We start from the raw sequence: 18,012 nt of genomic DNA on the forward strand, positions 1-18,012 counted from the left end.
CCCCGACACGGGCTCCGCGGTGGGGCTCCACCCGCCCCTGACACCGCCCAAGGACCCGGCCTGCCCCAGAAACACCGCAGGGCCCTGCCCCTCCATGCCAGTGCACCGGTGTGGGCAGCCAGGCGGGCTCTTAGCATGGGGGGACCCAGGGGTGGGGGGAGAGGGTTCTGTGTGGGACAGTCTGGGTGCGGGCGGCTCAGGGGGGGATCCGGGTGCGGGGGGATCTGGATGCACAGGGGGTTGTTGGGGGGTTCTGGGTGCAACAGTAATGGGACTCTGCAGGGGGGTCCAGGTGAGGGTGGTTGGGGGGGGAGCTTGGTGGGGGCGGTTGGCTGGGGGGGCAGATGCTGGGGGAGTGGGGCTCAGTGGGGTGGGGATCCAGGTGCAGGTGGCTCCTCGGGGGGGGGTTCTGGGGGCAGGGGGGTTGGGCAGATGGGGGAGCAGCTCCCTATACACCCTCCCCCTGCAGCTGAGGAGCGATGGGTGCAGGGGGGTGAGGCTCGGCAGGGGGGTTGGGCGGATGGGGGAGCAGCTCCCTGTACAGGGATCCCTCCCCCTGCAGCTGAGGAGCGATGGGTGCAGGAAGCGGGTGGGTGGGGGGAGGGAAGTGGGGAGAGCTTCCTGCAGCCAGGGGAGAAATCTGGGGGTGGGTCTGACACAGCCCCGGATACCGTGCAGGGAAGAGGAAGTCCCATCCTCCCCAGCCCAGCTGGGACTAGCAGCTGAGCCCAGTGCAGGGTAGGAGCTACCAGCGGGGTCTTCCCCAGTCCCGCTCCCTGCCCCACGGTGATTTACCTCTCCGCTGGCTGCCCTGGGCACCCAAAACATGCTGCTGGGGAGGGTCACATGACTGCTGTTGTGGCTTCCCTTTGCTTCCCCATCAGAAAGTCATTTTTCTGCAGGGAAGCAAAGAAATCTGTGGGGGACATAAATTCTGCGCATGCGCAATGGCACAGAATTCCACCAGGCGTAAGTAGAACTGATTTGCCCCAGATCCCTAAGTGGCCCCCTCAAGGATTGAACTCACAACCCTGGGTTTAGCAGGCCAATGCTCAAACCACTGAGCTATCCCTCCCCCAGCACTTAGGGATCTGGGGCAAAAATCAGTACTTGGTCCTGGTAGGCAGGGGGCTGGACTCGATGACCTTTCAAGGTCCCTTCCAGTTCTAGGAGATGGGATATCTCCATTAATTAAAAAAATTAAAAATTAGAACTCTGACTGAGCCATCCCCTGAGTGATGTAAGTTACATCCACCTCCGCGATAGGTCTGTGGAGAGCCGCTCCCATCGAGACCACCTCTCCGACAGGAGCTCTCTCCCCTCGGAATAGAGCATCTTCACCAGACGCACTGCCGCTACACTGCTGTAGCACTTCTAATGTAGACCAGCCTGGAAAGAAAGTAAGCTCAGGGTGCTGCTGGTTCAGGAGCTGGCAACTGCCAGCATGTACATCCCTGCCTCTGCTGCAGCCCAATTACACAAAGGGATGGGGAGCCTCTTTGTCCTGTGTCAGCGTTGCCTGCCATACTACTTCACCCCCAGGCCAGAGTGGCTGCCCTTGGGAGGCCTCCAGGCTGCTCTCTCCAGCCTTTCCCCACCCTGCAGATCGTCTCGTCACATCATTATGCCTCCATATCAGGGCAGATCTGACATGCCCAGCTGTTTTGTCTCTGGCTTGTCTGAGCTGTGCTGAAACACTCAGATGCTCACAGCAGCTGCCAGGCCTGGCACAGGGTCCTGCAGGAGTCAGATGAACCATTTTGTCAAGGCTTGTCATGCCTCACTAGGCTTCAGTTCGAGCGAGTGGTTCTGACATGCAGCAAAAAAAGCAGGAGTTTGTCCTAATCTGTGTACTGGCTGCTAGAGCGAGGAGGCAGCAGTGTACAGGAGCATCCAGGCTGTGACACTAACCTTGTCTACACTCAGGGGTAGCTGTGTTAGTCTGTATCCACAAAAACAACAAGGAGTCCGGATTTAGATTAATCTGTTAGTCTTTAAGGTGCCACCGGACTCCTTGTTGTTCTTGTCTACACTACAAAGTTTTGTCAGCAAAAGCTGCCTTTTGCCGACAAAACAGGGAAGGCGTACACACTTCAAAGCTACTTTTGGCGGCAAAACTCTGCTGTTTTGCCGACAAAACAAAACCACCTTGACGAGAGGCATAGAGCTTTTTGCGGCAAAGTTAAAGTGACAAAGTGTCAGTGTAGACACTACCGTTTGTTTTGTTGACAGAACTGGCTTCCACCAGTATCCCACAATGCCTGCTGTGACCGCTCTGCTCACTGTTTTGATCTCTGCTGCCCTGCAGGCATGCACCCCTCCCCTTTGAAAGCTCCCAGGAAGTGTCTGACAGCTGAGGTGCTGCTCCAGTTGCAGGGACCAAAGAACAAATCATTAATGTGGAATCCTCCTGTTCTGCCCTGCACTAGGAACACAGGGGCAGGCAGACTGCTGCTGGGGTGGGGTATTGTGCTGCTTTGACATTTCTCAGCGCTGAGAGCTCACAGAGCTGCTCAGGATGCTGCTTCCGGCAGCTGAGGAGGCTGTGGGAGAACTCGGAGGGAATCCCAGAACCATAGGCAGGCAGAGCGGGCTGCTTTGGGAGAGACGCCGAGCAGAGCCGGGAGTTGACATGGGGTGTGTGTGTGTCCCCCTTCCCCTATCTCAGGATAAGTCGGTCAGCCTGCTGTCTCCCCTGCCCCAGACACACCACTCTCCTCTCCCACATGCACATTTCAGTTGAAAAAGCAGCTGACAGTCTAGTAGGATGCCCCTGGAATGATGGGATTGAGAAACCTGCCCCATGCGGCATTGCAAACCCTTCCCGAAGCACCCTGCGGCCAGTTGCACAGTGGGATCGCTACCACAGTGCACTGCTCTCTGTGTCAATGCAAGGCCTGTTAGTGGGGCTGTGCTCTGCCGACACAAGGAGCTAGTGTGGACATGCAACAGCGGTTTTAATTAAAGCGGTATAACTTCTGCCGACAAAACTCTGTAGTGTAGACAAGGCCTGAGAGCAAGACAAGTCAGACATCTGCCAGGGATACAGATGAGCTTAGAACCTCTCTCCATTTACACTTCACAGAGAAGGGGCTCTCCAGGGGGCAGAGCAAAGTCAACTGGCTCCAGAGGGCACAAACGCATGCCGCTCATCGAAGGGGTGCAGGGAGAGCATGGTAAATGGGCTGAATAACCAAACCCAGACTGTCCCACAGGACTGCCGCCTCCCATGGGTTCCCACGTGCCCTCTTGGCGAGCAGTCATGCAGACGGGCTACCTGGGAACCAGGTCAGTCAAGCAGCAGCCAAGCCTGCCATTACACACAGGCCAATCCCCACGGTCTGTCTCTTCCAGGGCACAGTGGGGTCCCCTCCCCACAGCCAAGGTGTTCAGGTACCCAGCTGGCTTGCCTGGACACATACACGGCCCTAACACACCTGCTACCAGAATGCACACGGCCTAGGAGGGGGAGGATTTCTTCCAGTCCGAAGTTCTGGGTCTGGAATACAGCGGAGAAGGCTCAGCGACATTGTATTCCACTCCGGTCTGGGGCCTTATCCCTTGCTCAGCTCTTGCCTGCATTTCCCTCTCCCCTTTCCTCCTCGCTGTCTGTGCAGGGCCCGCCCCATGGTGGCACCGCCTGCAGCCCCTGACCGTGGCCGCATCACAATAGCGCTTGCTGCCCACTCCACTTAGGTGCTGCAGAACGTCCGGGACCTGATTTTCACATGCTGGGCCCTTTATGTTGCTGTGGCAGAGCCAATGTAATTTACAGTTGTGTTAAAGTCTTTGCATGGCCAGAGCAGGGCAAAGGCCACCGCGAAAGTGAGAATCTGGCAGGTCATATTTTGGAGCCTGCGTGAAGCAAGTGGGACCTTGCAGAGTTTGCTCCATGTGCAGACTCCTGCCCCTGGTAGCAAGTCGTTCCCGTCCCTCTCAAACCTGGATGCTGAATTTAGCCATCAGATGGGGCTAGGGCTTCTCTTTCCTCCATCAAATCAGCCAGTCTGCCCGAGCTCATGGTGGGCACTCATGGGGGCAGCTCTCAGGAGCCAGATGCCACCCACGGCTCTGCACAAGGCCACCCTCACGCCGTGCTCTGCCATCTCCCCCCAGCTCAGTCACTTACACCTCTGCACAGAAAAGGGCAGGTTGGTGGGAAAGTGCCATTCCACTGGCTAGCAACGACAGCGCAAGGCACAGGGCAAGCAAGACTCTGGCCCTTCCCCACCTTCCTGTGCCTTTTCTCACGATACCCCTGCAACCGTGCTCATCTCCTACAAGTCCTTCCTGGTCACTCACTGCTTCTGGGCCACCACTCCCTGTTCCCTCACCGCCAGCACATACAAGTACTGTACAGCTGTCAGCCAAACCTAACGAGGCCTGTGCCTAGGGCCTCCTGCTACCGTGCACCATTCCTGTGACTTGCATTGTCCAACTCGGAGCGTGAGTTCATCTGACATTGTGCCAGTCACACCTCTGCTGCTGCAGCAGTCGCCTTACTGAGAAGAATGGCCAGTTGAGCAAGAGTCTGGGAGTCGGAACGGCTGGGTTCTAGGCAGCTCTGGGGTCAGGGGGCTGGGAGTTAGGCCTTCTGGGTTCTATTCCTGACTCTTGCTGTGTCTGCACGATTGGAGCGGCACGGGGTGGCCCTCTGAGAGTCTTTCCTTGCCACACTCACTCCAGACCACCAGCACCAGCAGGCCATTGGCTGCAGTGCTATTTACAGGTCCCAGCCAGCTCCCCCTCTTGCTCCTAGGGGGCATGGAGCAGTACTAGCAGTCAGCTCTGCCTTCCTCCCTCCCCTGCCCGCCGGCTTCCTTCCTCTCTGCTCCCAGCTGCTGGGGTTGCTCCCCTCTAATCAGCCCTTCAGCTATGGCTCCACTTGTTAACTGATCCTCTGTTTAGACCTCAATTAACCTATATTGGTGGGGATTTGAGTGACAGGTACTGTCAACTTCTGACCCAGAACCCCCGTCACAGGGAGATTTGCTTGCCCCCATGGTAGCCCATTCTGTGCGATCCTTTGCTAGTCTTTCTGTGGGTAAACAGTTCTTATGATCCACCCCAGAAATTCTTTTTCTGCCATCAACTTTCCCCTCCAACGTCCATCAACATGCATTGCCCCCGAACCTCGTCAGCTGTGCCCTGCCACTCAAATCTCTTTCCATCAGACCTGACTAGTGTTTGCTGAGCTCCAGTCGTCCCCAATGATCTGTCATTGGTTACTGAGTCTGTCCATGACATTTTCAGAGTTCTTCTAGAACACCATAACTTGAATTATTGGAATTTATCATTGATTGTTAAATTGAAGCCTGGCCATTCAAACACAGACCAAATGTACATTTTTAAGAGTCGGAATTTAGTCTTTAGAGTCTGAACATATAAAGTGCTAAGTGGTCTGCCAAGTGAAGTTCTAGCTGTCTCAACTGGGCACTCAAAATTAGTGAACACTTTTGGCCTTCATCTCCCTGTGTCTCAGATCCCCTTTGTAAAATGAGAACAACATCACCTTACCTCCTGGGGGCATTGGGACAAGACATTCGTTAGTATTTGTGAGATTCTCAGGCCCTGCAGCGAGGAGCCCCGTCAAAGTGGCCAGGAGGAAAGTAGTAATTCTGTGTTCAGGGGAGGATTAGGATGTGTGCAGCACACATGGCCTGGGGGCCACACACTGAATGAGAAGCATAAAGAGAAATATGGACTGGTCACCCATTGAGGGAGCACCTGTGCACTGACTGGGCTGATGCCCTGTACAAAACCTAGCATGTGATCATGTAAATACAGACTAATAATAATGCATACGCACTTGGGGTCACAAGCAACCTGACCTCTCACTCCCCACTTGATCCAGAACTTCTAAGCACCCAGGAACATGCCAGGAATCCCAATTACTTCATTTCTATCATCCCCGGCAAGCAGAAAGGAACCCAGCAACATAGGATAACCACAGGAGTGGCAAACCTGACTCCTCGTTGCTAACCCAGGGCATTCCCTTTCCAATGGCAGCACATTCCCAGCCCCCAAGCCAGACCTCCAGCCACCGACACAGGGACAGGACAAGCATTTTGTCTCACTAACATTTTAAACAAATATTCTACTGGAGTTAGAGAAAATTTCTCCACAGATTCCATCAGACTTTGTGACTCATTCTGAGCTCTCCCCTATATATTTCTGGTCACTTTCCTGCTTTCATAATGGGAGTGTGGGGGGACAGCACCAGTATTGGCTAATTATTCCCCTTTCTGCAGGAGGGTTATGCCCTGGCAAGGGTCATAAAGACAAAATAAAAGAGGTAAATGTGGAATTCAAGAAATCATGGGAAATGCCAGTCAGGAGCCCCTATGAGCCCTGAGACAAGTGTACCCCCTCAAACAGCAGATGCAGTGCCCAGGAGAAATGCCCCTGGCCAACCCCCCAAAAGCCATTGGAAACATGGCAGCTGCTCAGAATCTCACCGCAGTTCAGAACAGGCAGCCATGTGCAAGAATCCTGTATCCAACTGAAACAGCAGCAAGGCTTTAGGGAGACCCAATGGAATCACGGGAGGTGAGACAGTCGCGTAAGCCATGCGGAGTGCCCCATCTTCTTCTTTCAGACCCTGAGCGCCTGTCTCCCTGCACAGATTTCCAGCCGCCTCCACTGACAGCCTCCTGGAGCAGCTGCTGACTCTCCCTGCATGGCAAGGGAGGGACTTTTCCCCAGGGACTGTGAGCCTCCCTGGGAAATGCACTCAGTGAGATGTACAGAAACGTGTAGCTGCTGTGATTAATCAGGGACTGTGGTTCTAGTCTCAGGGATGGGTAAGTCTGGAGGGGTTGGCTCGTTCCCTTTTAGCGTAGCAGATTGTGCCTTATGCTGGGTGGAAGGACACTCGCTCCGAACACAGTCAGTATATAAATAGCTCTGCTGAAAGCGTAACAAAGGCCCCTCTGCTGTACATAGCAGAGCGCTCGGGTGATGTGAACTGAATGTTTCGTGTCACTGACCATGCTCACCCAGTGGGGATTCCCAGCTGCTTTAGGCCAAACACTTGAATATTTAAACAAATTGAAACCATTGCAAAGTAAAATACTTTGTACAGAAAACAAAACACTGACAGAAACCAAGGGAAGACAGGCCCCTCCTTACACAGAATCCAAACTAACCAACGAACATGCACTGCCGAGTCTCCGAGCAAGGACTCCCCGTTGTCCATGGGCCCATTCGGTGCCTGTTTTAGCTTTGTATCATTTGTAATTAAAAGATGCCAGACAAGATTAAGACCATAGGCTCAGATCTAGCAGTGAGAGCTGTGTGAATGGCCTGGGAGGATCGATCCACAGCCAAGAGTGACGGGGGATTGTGTGGAGCTAGCAGAGGGGTTCATGTGGCGGACTCCCTCCTTGCCTAGGAACGGTGGGAAAGACCAGGATTGTACTGTGCTACCCTGATCCTGGGCTGGGTATTCACCCCTTTGTGACGGATGCCACCCGGCAGCCCTGGCTGCCCTCACACAGTGCACACTGGGGATAGACACAGAGCGGTTCTAGGACTGGAGCAGTGCAAGCGGGCATTTCATTAGAACATAAGAATGGCCAGACTGGGTCAGACCAAAGGTCTGTCTAGCCCAGTATCCTGTCTGCCGACAGTGGTCAATGCAAGGTGCCCCGGAGGGAATGAACAGAACAGGGAATCATCAAGTGATCCATCCCCTATCGCCCATTCCCAGCTTCTGACTGTCGGTGGGGTTGCCAACTTTCTAATTGCACAAAACCAAACACCCCTGCCCCACCCCGCCCATGCCCTCACCCTGCCCCACTCCTTCTCTGAGGCCCCGTCCCTGCTCACTCTACCCCACCCTCACTCACTTTCACTGGGCTGGAGCAGGAGGTTGGGGTGTAGGAGGGGGGTGAGGGCTCCAGCTTGGGGTGTGGACTCTGGGGTGGGGCCAGGGATGAGGGGTTTGGGGGTGCAGGCAAGGGCTTCAGACTGGGGCAGGTGGCTGGGGTGGGGGTATGGGCCCACAAGGATTCTAAAAATTAATACTTGCCACTCCAGGCATGTATTAAATTCCCAAGGTTACAGCTTCTCTCTGACCTTGGCTTGGTAAATGCTGCCACCACCCAAATGCAAAACCCCCCCCTTTGAACCCAGAAAGGAGCACTTGGGAATTCCTCCCTGTGGGGTACCCTCAAGCCCTTTCACCCCCCCCCCCAGGGAAGAGCTGAGAAAGAAAACAAAGGAAATTAGCCGTGGCTACCAGCTAATCAAACAACATGCACAAACCTCTTAGGACACCAAAAATCCAGTCCTGTTCTTAAAAAAGGTACATTTTATTAAAAACAAGAAGGAAAAAATGCATCTGGAACTTCGGCTTTGCTAGATCTTAAAAGAAGCAATTATAAAAATGAAGCACCCAAAACAGCTTTCTTAGGGGTTCAGCTTAAAAGTTACACGCAAACCAAAGCATCTGGGGTTAGCGGAGAGGAGATCCACAAGTCCAGATAAACCTGATTGGGTCTAGCGAAACATTCTGATCTACTTACACATGTGGAGTTCAGAGAAGTCGTTTGAAGCATGATCTGATAATTTATGATCCTACCTGGGCTTAAGCTGCTTACAGCATAGCTGCTCTGTCCCTCCAGTCCAGAGAGCAACAGACAAAGGGAAAGTTTATTTCCCCATTTTAAAAAGTTCTACCTTCCCATTGGCTCTTTTGGTCAGGTGCCCACTTTTTTTTCTTTACCTGGGGGACTTTTTAACCCTTTACAGGTAAAGCAAGTAGAGAACTGCTACCAAGAGGGATTTTATAGCTAGCTGGCTGGCTGGGTGTCGATCAAAGGGAGCTATCCCCCCACTTTATTTATCACAGGGGTGAAGGAGGGGGCTTCGGGCTGGGGTAGAGGGTTGGGTGAGTGAGGGCTCTGGCTGGGGGTGTGGGCTCTGGGGTGGAGCCATGGATGAGGGGTTTGGGGTGCAGAAGGGGGCTCAGGGTATGGGGGGGTGGGCTCCAGGAGGGAGTTTGGGTGCGAGAGGGGACTCCAGGCTGGGGCAGCGGATTGGGGGGCGGGAGGGGGTTCAGGGGGCGGGGTCCCGGTGGCACTTACTGCAGCTCCCAGGAAGCGTCCGCCAGGTCCCTGCAGCCGCTAGGCGCATGGGTGGGCAGGGTGGCTTTGTGCACTGCACTCGCACCTGCAGGCACCACCCCCGCAGCTCCCATTGGTCACGGTTCCCGGCCAATGGGAGCTACAGAGCAGGCACTCAGGGCGGGGGCAGCGCATAAAGCCTCCCTGGCCACCCATGCACTTAGGGGCCGCAGAGACCTGGCGGATGCTTCTGGGAGCCGCGCAGCACTAGGGCAGCCAGGGAGCCTCCCTTAGCCCGGGCCCCCGCTGCGCTGCCGACCGGACTTTTAATGGCCTGGTCAGTGGTGCTGACCAGAGCATAGGCGTGCGCAGCCCATTTAATTTGGGTGTGCACCCAGGGAGCCCCGCCCCCACCCACTCCCTCCTACTTCCCGCCCCCTGACTTCCCCCCTCAGAACCCCCAACCCCCCCTGCACCTTGTCCCCTGACTACCCCCTCCTGGGACCCCTGCCCCTAACTGCCCCCCAGGACCTCACCCCCTATCTAAGCCTCCCTGCTCCTTGTCCCCTGACTGCCCCCCAGGACCTTACCCCCTACCTGTCCCCTGACTGCCCCGACCCTTATCCACACCCCTGCCCCCAGACAGACCCCCGGGACTCCCACGCCTATCCAACCGCTCCCCGCCCCCTGACAGGACCCCCAGAACTCCCGACCCATACAACCCCCCCTGCTCCCTGCCTCCCCCAACCCCTCTCCAGACCCCTGCCTCCTGACAGCCCCCCCAGAACTCCTGACTCATCCAACCCCCCCCCAGCTCCTTGACCCCTGACCACCCCCTCCAGATACCCCCCCACCCTAACTGCCCGCCCAGGACCCTCCTTGCTCCCTGTCCCCTGACTGCCCTGACCCCTATCCACCCCCTGCCCCCTGACAGACCCCAGGGCTCCCATGCCCCATCCACCCCCCCCTGTCCCCTGACTGCCCCCACCCCTTATCCAACCCCCCTTACCATGAGATGAGGCTCCTAGCCTCCCCACGGAGCCAAACACTGCACTGCGAGAGCGCGCAGCCCCGGCCCCCGGAGCGCTGCGCGTGCGGCGGCATGGCTCCAGGGGAGGGGAGAAGGGCCGGCGGCTTGCAGCACTCAGCCGGGCACTCCGGCCCGGGAGCACAGACCCCGTGGCTTGCCGCGCCGGGAGAGGGGGACCATTTGCCCACCCCTGCATTAGGGTGTGCCTGGGCACACCTGGCACACCCTGTGCGCATGCCTATGGACCAGAGTCTCTTTTTGACCAGGCATTCTGGTTGAAAACCGGACGCCTGGCAACCCTGGCAGTTAAATTAAATTAAATTAAATTAATGGAGATATCCAATCTCCTAGAACTGGAAGGGACCTTAAAAGGTCATCGAGTCCAGCCCCCTGCTTTCACTAGCAGGACCAACTACCAATTTTGCCCCAAGTCACCCCCTCAAGGATTGAACTCACAACCCTGGGTTTAGCAGGCCAATGCTCAAACCACTGACCTATCCCTCCCCCCAGTTGGAGGTGAACAGCCAGCACATGGGGTCCCGTCCCTGCCCATCCTGGCTAATAGCCACTGACGGACCCGCCTTCCAGGAACTGAGCTAGTTCGGTTTGAACCAGACCAGGTGCATGGCCCAGGGCTCGGCTCCGCGCAATAAGAATGAAACAAATCCAAGAGGGCCAAGTCCTATTCCACCACGTGCAGCCCCTTTGCCTTTCCCTCGGCAGGAAGTAGAGCAATGCTGCCCCCTACAGGACAGTTTCTGGCAGTCTCCTTAAAGGACACGTAATGGAGCTTCCAGTCCAGGCCTTGGGGCAACAATTCTCCACCCTGAGCCACCTCAGAGCTACACTCATTTCCCCGAGATTCACTGACATTTCTCTTTGCTCCATTCAGTCCCATTAGGACTTGTGCTTTGGCTAAAAAGACCCGTTTTATTCAGAGGCCAGGGGGTTCCCGGCCTGGGGGGTGCTTGAGACGCCCCTGGGGGGAGGGCTGCTGGAACACCAGGCCAGGCTCCACCAGAGCCTCCCGCACAGGCTGTCTGGGTGCCCAAGCAGTGCTCTGACCTTTGGCACGCCCTGCCCCATGACTCCAGTTCCCATCACACACCAAGGCCTGTGCTGTTACCCCTGTTCCCCACGGGCTTCCCACCAGTGAGTCCGGGGCATCAGCAGCCAGACAGTGAAAGGGAGGTTCTGGCAGGTGACGGCTTTTAGCAGCAGGGCAGGGTGCCAAAGTAGGATGCAAGGAAAATGCTGCAGCTAAGGAAGAACCAGGCTGGCAGCAGGCTCTGGGTGGTCAGGACCTCCGAGCTGTTTAAAGGTGGCCCCTCCTGCCACATGCCCCCACCCCAGCACTGCACTGGGGCCCTGGGGTCAGTGGCCCGACACATTCCTGCAGCACATGGCTGGGTAGGGGACCCCTGGCATAGGCAGGCCTGGCTCAGCGTGGGGGGAGGGATCCCCAGCGGTTGTGACATTTCTCACAGGTCACCACCCAGACCCAGGCCTCACCTGCCTGGGGGTCCTGCCCCCGGCAGCAGGGCAGCGAGGGAGGGGGCCACAGGGGGCCTGGCTGACCTGAGCTCTCCACGAGGCAGTGCCTCCCTGGCACTCCAAGCCTGCAGGCAGGGCAGTGGGGGGTGAGGGGGAGGCTCAGACCCTGCACCCCGGGCAAAAGCTGCTCCCTTCGGCCCCCAGGAGCAGATTCCTGGGCCTTTCCCCATGGTCTGGAGCCCCCAGCCCCTGTGGGGCTTTCCTGGCAGGGGAATCCCCAGCCCAGACCCGGGGCACCTGGGCGGGCAGAGCGCAGTGGAAGGGTCCCCCCGAAAGACCCCCACTGAAGGACCCGCGCCCGTCCCCGCCTAGCTGGGGCCGCCGGTCTGGGTGCTGTGACCCTGCGGGGAACAGGCCCCGGGACCCCGGTCCTGGCGCAGAGCCCGGGGCCGCCGGGGACCCGGCCCCCCTCCCGCTCGCGGATCTGCATTGCCGCGGGAGCGCGCCCCGCCGCGGGAGCGCGCCGCGCACAGGAGCAGGGAGGCGACAGCAAAGATGGAGTCGCGGCGGCTGCAGCTGGTGGGAGCGAGCGGGCGCGTCTAGGGCTCCCCGCCCGCAGGCCCCCCATGGCCTGGCCCCTCGTAGGCCACCCCCCGGGCTCAGCCTCCGCACAGGAGCCCCTCCCGGGGCATCTCCCCTCCGCCTAGCTGCTGCTGCGCTGCGGCTGCCAGCCCGTGCGCCCCCGGCCCCTGCGCCCCCAGCCCCGCGATCCGGCCCGTGCGCCCCCGGCCCCGCGCGCCCCAGCCCCGCGCGCCCCCAGCCCCTGCGCCCCCGGCCCCGTGCGCCCCCAGCCCCGCGATCCGGCCCGTGCGCCCCCGGCCCCTGCGCCCCCAGCCCCGCGATCCGACCCGTGCGCCCCCGGCCCCGCGCGCCCCAGCCTCGTGCGCCCCGGCCCCGCGCGCCCCCGTGCGCCCCCAACCCTGCGCCCCCGGCCCCGCATCCGGCCCGTCCGCCCCCGGCCCCTGCGCCCCCAGCCCTTACGCCCCGCGCGCCCCGGCCCCGCGCCCCGTAAGCCCCCGGCCCCGCGCCCCGGCCCGGCAGGATGCTGCCCTCGCAGGAGGCCTCCAAGCTCTACCATGACAACTACATGCGGAACTCGCGGGCCATCGGCGTGCTCTGGGCCATCTTCACCATCTGCTTCGCCATCATCAACGTGGTGGTCTTCATCCAGCCCTACTGGATCGGGGACAGCGTCAACACGCCCAAGCCGGGCTACTTCGGCCTCTTCCACTACTGCGTGGGCAACGGGCTGGCCAACCGCGAGCTCGCCTGCCGCGGCTCCTTCGCCGACTTCAGCACCATCCCCTCGGGCGCCTTCAAGGCGGCCTCCTTCTTCGTGCTGCTCTCCATGGTGCTGATCCTGGGCTGCATCACCTTCTTCGCGCTCTTCTTCTTCTGCAACACCGCCACGGTCTACAAGATCTGCGCCTGGATGCAGCTGCTGGCGGGTAGGCGGCCGCGGCTCGCCCCGCTGGGGCACGGGCCGGGCGGCACGGGGCTGGCGCCGGCTCTCAGCCCAGCCTCGGCCCGGAGCTCTCGGGGATTCGCTCTGGGGGCGGCGCTGGGCTCCCCAGGCTGCAGCCCCGGGAGAAGCGTCAGCTCCCAGGGCAGAGGGCGATAGGGTCCCGAGCAGGCCCGGGTGGCCCTGGGGCAGGGGGCTCCGAGGCTGCACCCGGCGCGGCTCGAGTGGTTGTGCCAGCCGGGCAGGGGCAGAGCTGGGCCGGGCAGGATGCAGATCCCTGGGGTTCGGTCTGGCTTGCTGCCTCTCAGAGCAAGGGCTGGTTTCGGTGTCACGGGGTGCCCTGTGCACACCCAGATCCAGCTGCCATGTCAGCCAGGGCAGGTGGGTCAGTCCTGAGCTCTGAGCTAACTCGTTTGAGAGTCACCTGCCCAGGTTGCCCAGAGCCCGAGTCCTGGCTGAGTGGCCGAGCTCAGCCCTGGGGATTGGAGTTACTGTCCCCGGGGCTGGGCGCCCTGCAGCTGCCCAGAGTGCTACCAGGTTGGGGAGCCAGCCTCGCTGCCTACGGCTCCAGACAGGGGCCTGCCCGGCTCCCAGAAGCCAGAGCAGGGAAATCCCGTCCCCCCACTCAGACCTCAGCATCCCTGCGCCCCGGGCACTCCCAGCCGGGGTGGCGGAGAGCCAGGCCAGCTGGGCCCGGAGGCCGGGTGTGCAGGGGGCCCAGCACACAGTGGGAGGTTCTGGCTCCCGACACGGCACTCAGCCCCCAAGGTGGGAAGGACCCAGTGTGGTGTGGGGGCAGCTGCTCCCTCCCCCATCCCAGGCCCACCCTCCCTGCTGCCAGACACCAAGCCTTGCCCCCAGCCACTGTGCACAGGGGGCCCCTTCCTGCAGTCCCTGTCCCCTACCCAAGGCAAAGATACAGGATTGACACATTTCTACAGCAAGGAATGGTGACCCAAGCACCAGCCCGAGGTGACCCTGCAGGGGCCAGGCCCTCCAGCTACATGGGGGCCCTGTGGGCTCAGCCTCTGCTCTCTCCCCTCCAGGGTGGAAAGTTCTACTTGGCCATCTGCCTACCCCCCTGCCCACCAGGCTGAGGAGGGTCCTGCTGCAGCCTCTGGCTTGTCAGATTGATGCGGTCTAGCCCTGACAGGACGCTCAAGTCAATGCACCCAGCAGTCCTGGCCCTGCTCTCCACCCTGGGGCCTGGCTTTCTGAGTGCAGCTGCCGTGGTGGAGCATGGCTGGAAATGCTAGGCCTGATCCATTAATGGCTTTGAAAATCAGGCTCAAGTCCTTAAAGTGGCAGCAGAAGCAGCCTGGGGGCAGAGAAGGAAGTAGGGCCCAGGGGCATGGGCTGGTGCTGGCCTTGGCCCTGGGGGAGGCAACCAGATGCATTCTGCTTGAGTGAGAGCCTCTGCTTTGAACGTCTCTATCATCAGTCCCAGGGAGGGCAGGATACAGGAATCCGGGGAACGTGTTACATTCGGAACATACTTTGAGAGCAGGTCTGGCTAAACCCTCAGGTTTTCCCTGCAAGAGTTTGTCTCGGCCCAGGCACCTGAGGCAGTGAGCTAAGGTGTATTCATGTTCTTGGTACCTTTAAACTCTGTTCAGCTAATGGGGGGAACCAGCTCTGCCTCATTGCGAACACTCCGGAGTCGAAGGCCATTATTTGATGCCAGTTCTGTTTACAAATTGCTCTACACCTCCAGGCCCCAGTGCTGTATGGGTACATGTGGTTCACAGCACCCAATGCAAAGGGAATCCAGGAACCAAGGAGGCTGGCTGGGGCAATTACTGTTACAGTCGCTCAGAACACAGGGGTGGGGAGAGCAGCTGGGCTTTTGGAAATGGACTATTTTTCAAGAGACCTTCCTGGGCTGGCGTAGCTTTCCTTGAAGTCAGGTGGAGCCTCTTTCAGAGAGCTAACTAAAGCTAGCCCTGGGCCAGGGCGTTAGGGGCTGTTGGCAGAGGAGGAGAGAGATTTCTCGCGCTGGTTTTGGGAGAAGAGGAAGGAGCCACAAGGAAGCTTGGTTCAGCTGGCAGAGCCCCATAGAAAAGGCTCATCACCCCCTCAGCGTACAGGTCAGGTTCAGGTCAGCAGACAGAGGAGGGAAGGGAGGAGTGAGACAAGGTCTGGGAGTTAGTCTACTCTGGGCTGTTTTTAAACACAAAGCAGACGATGCTGAGCTAGATCCTGAAGTGAGTGAGGAGACAGTGACCTAGGGGTCATCTGGGGTGACTTGGCAGCTGCCAGATGCTGGGGTGAAGGCAGCGCTAGCTGTGGGAAGTGCAGTCGTCCAGGTGGAGGTCATGGAAGCACGAATGAGGATTTCAATGGAGAGTGAACTGGGGCATGTGGCGGTTGCACTAAGCAGAGTTCGGACACGGGCTGGGGAAGGAGGAGGAGAGATCAGGGCCTTGGCAGATAGACACAGTGTTATGGACAGTGGCAGTAAATGGGGGAGTTGTGTTGGGGTGGGACAGTAGAGGAGATGATGATGTGCGTGAGACTGTTTCTTTTGCCCCAAAGCAGCATTTAAGGCTAGAGATACTGAGCTGAAGGAAGCCACACTTTTCCCAGGCCACGGCAGGCAGTGAGGCCGAAGGCTGTACGGTCTCACTGGCAAAGGGGCGGTAGGCAGGTGGAAGCAGCGAGAAGGGAGAAGAGGGCCCACTCTCATTTCCTACCTGATTTTCAAATGCAGTCATGGACTGGAGCTAGTGAGCAGGAGCCCACACAGGGGATTGTTGTGAGAGAGAGTGACAGCCAGATACACCAAATAAACAGTCTCCAAACTTAGGCCAACTCCCCCTCCCAAAAAAACCCCACCCCAAGAACAAAGAAAGAAAGAAGACCTGGAAGAGTACAAATCAGGCATGCAGAAGCCCGGCAAAAAGGTTGGGGGCTAGCCAGTGCATTGCACTGACTGCGGCATGGCTGAGTACCTGACCTGTGGGCAGGGGGCATGTGTGTGCATTCGATGCAAGCAGCTCATGGCCCTCATAGCCAGTACTCAGCCTCTGGAGACCAGAGTGGCTGAAGTGGAGGAGCTGAGGGAGGTAGACAGGTACACAGGCAAGACTTTCCAGGACACAGCAGAGTGGTCCCACCCCACTCTGTGCTGTTGAGGAGGAGGAGGAGAGTCTCAGAGAAGGAGAACATCAAGCTGGAGTGGAGAAAAATGATCCCGTAGTTTGGACCCTCCTTACAGATGATGTCATAGTAGCTCTCCAGGGAGGGGATCCCTGTTATTAGGAAGTGACAGGTAATAGCAATGGGGGATTTGATTATTAGAAATCTAGGTAGTTGGGCTTGTGATGACCAGGAAAAGCGCATGGTAAATTGTCTGCTGGGCGTGAAGGTTGTGGACCTCTGGAGACATCTAGACAGACTTACGTGCAGCCAGTGGTTGTGATACATGACATAGGGATAGGTAGGAGAGAAATCCTGGAGGCTAAGTTTTGGCTGCTAGGTAAAAGATTAAAGTCCAGGACCTCCATGGTAGCAATGAGCTCAAACTAGCTACGGGAATAAAGGGAAACAAGAAGACTTTTTATCAATACATTAGAAGCAAGAGGAAGACCAAAGACAGAGTAGGCCCACTGCTTAGTGAAGAGGGAGAAACAGTAACAGGAAACTTGGAAATGGCAGAGATGCTTAATGACTTCTTTGTTTCGGTCTTCACCGAGAAGTCTGAAGGAATGCCTAACATAGTGAATGCTAATGGGAAGGGGGTAGGTTTAGCAGATAAAATAAAAAAAGAACAAGTTAAAAATCACTTAGAAAAGTTAGATGCCTGCAAGTCACCAGGGCCTGATGAAATGCATCCTAGAATACTCAAGGAGCTAATAGAGGAGGTATCTGAGCCTCTAGCTATTATCTTTGGAAAATCATGGGAGACGGGAGAGATTCCAGAAGACTGGAAAAGGGCAAATATAGTGCCCATCTATAAAAAGGGAAATAAAAACAACCCAGGAAACTATAGACCAGTTAGTTTAACTTCTGTGCCAGGGAAGATAATGGAGCAAGTAATTAAGGAAATCATCTGCAAACACTTGGAAGGTGGTAAGGTGATAGGGAACAGCCAGCATGGATTTGTAAAGAACAAATCATGTCAAACCAATCTGATAGCTTTCTTTGATAGGATAACGAGCCTTGTGGATCAGGGAGAAGCTGTGGATGTGGTATACCTAGACTTTAGTAAGGCATTTGATACGGTCTCGCATGATATTCTTATCGACAAACTAGGCAAATACAATTTAGATGGGGCTACTATAAGGTGGGTGCATAACTGGCTGGATAACCGTACTCAGAGAGTTGTTATTAATGGTTCCCAATCCTGCTGGAAAGGCATAACGAGTGGAGTTCCGCAGGGGTCTGTTTTGGGACCGGCTCTGTTCAATATCTTCATTAACGACTTAGATATTGGCATAGAAAGTACGCTTATTAAGTTTGCGGATGATACCAAACTGGGAGGGATTGCAACTGCTTTGGAGGACAGGGTCATAATTCAAAATGATCTGGACAAATTGGAGAAATGGTCTGAGTTAAACAGGATGAAGTTTAACAAAGACAAATGCAAAGTGCTCCACTTAGGAAGAAAAAAATCAGTTTCATACATACAGAATGGGAAGAGACTGTCTAGGAAGGAGTACGGCAGAAAGGGATCTAGGGGTTATAGTGGACCACAAGCTAAATATGAGTCAACAGTGTGATGCTGTTGCAAAAAAAGCAAACATGATTCTGGGATGTATTAACAGGTGTGTTGTGAGCAAGACACGAGAAGTCATTCTTCCGCTCTACTCTGCTCTGGTTAGGCCTCAGCTGGAGTATTGTGTCCAGTTTTGGGCACCGCATTTCAAGAAAGATGTGGAGAAATTGGAAAGGGTCCA

The 18,012-nt window shown here is 57.1% G+C and overlaps 1 protein-coding gene across 1 annotated transcript in view; it reads left to right on the forward strand.

The window, feature by feature from the left end:
* The first annotated feature begins 12,694 nt into the window (after window positions 1-12,694).
* Window positions 12,695-18,012, forward strand: part of LHFPL4 (LHFPL tetraspan subfamily member 4) — a 64,192-nt gene continuing 58,874 nt past the window's right edge. Inside the window, 1 exon segment of the mRNA XM_065408489.1 lies at window positions 12,695-13,100. Within this exon segment, the coding sequence (XP_065264561.1) occupies window positions 12,695-13,100 (406 nt within the window).

This window comes from Emys orbicularis, chromosome 7 (genome assembly GCF_028017835.1).
Source record: "Emys orbicularis isolate rEmyOrb1 chromosome 7, rEmyOrb1.hap1, whole genome shotgun sequence".
Taxonomy (NCBI): domain Eukaryota; kingdom Metazoa; phylum Chordata; order Testudines; family Emydidae; genus Emys; species Emys orbicularis.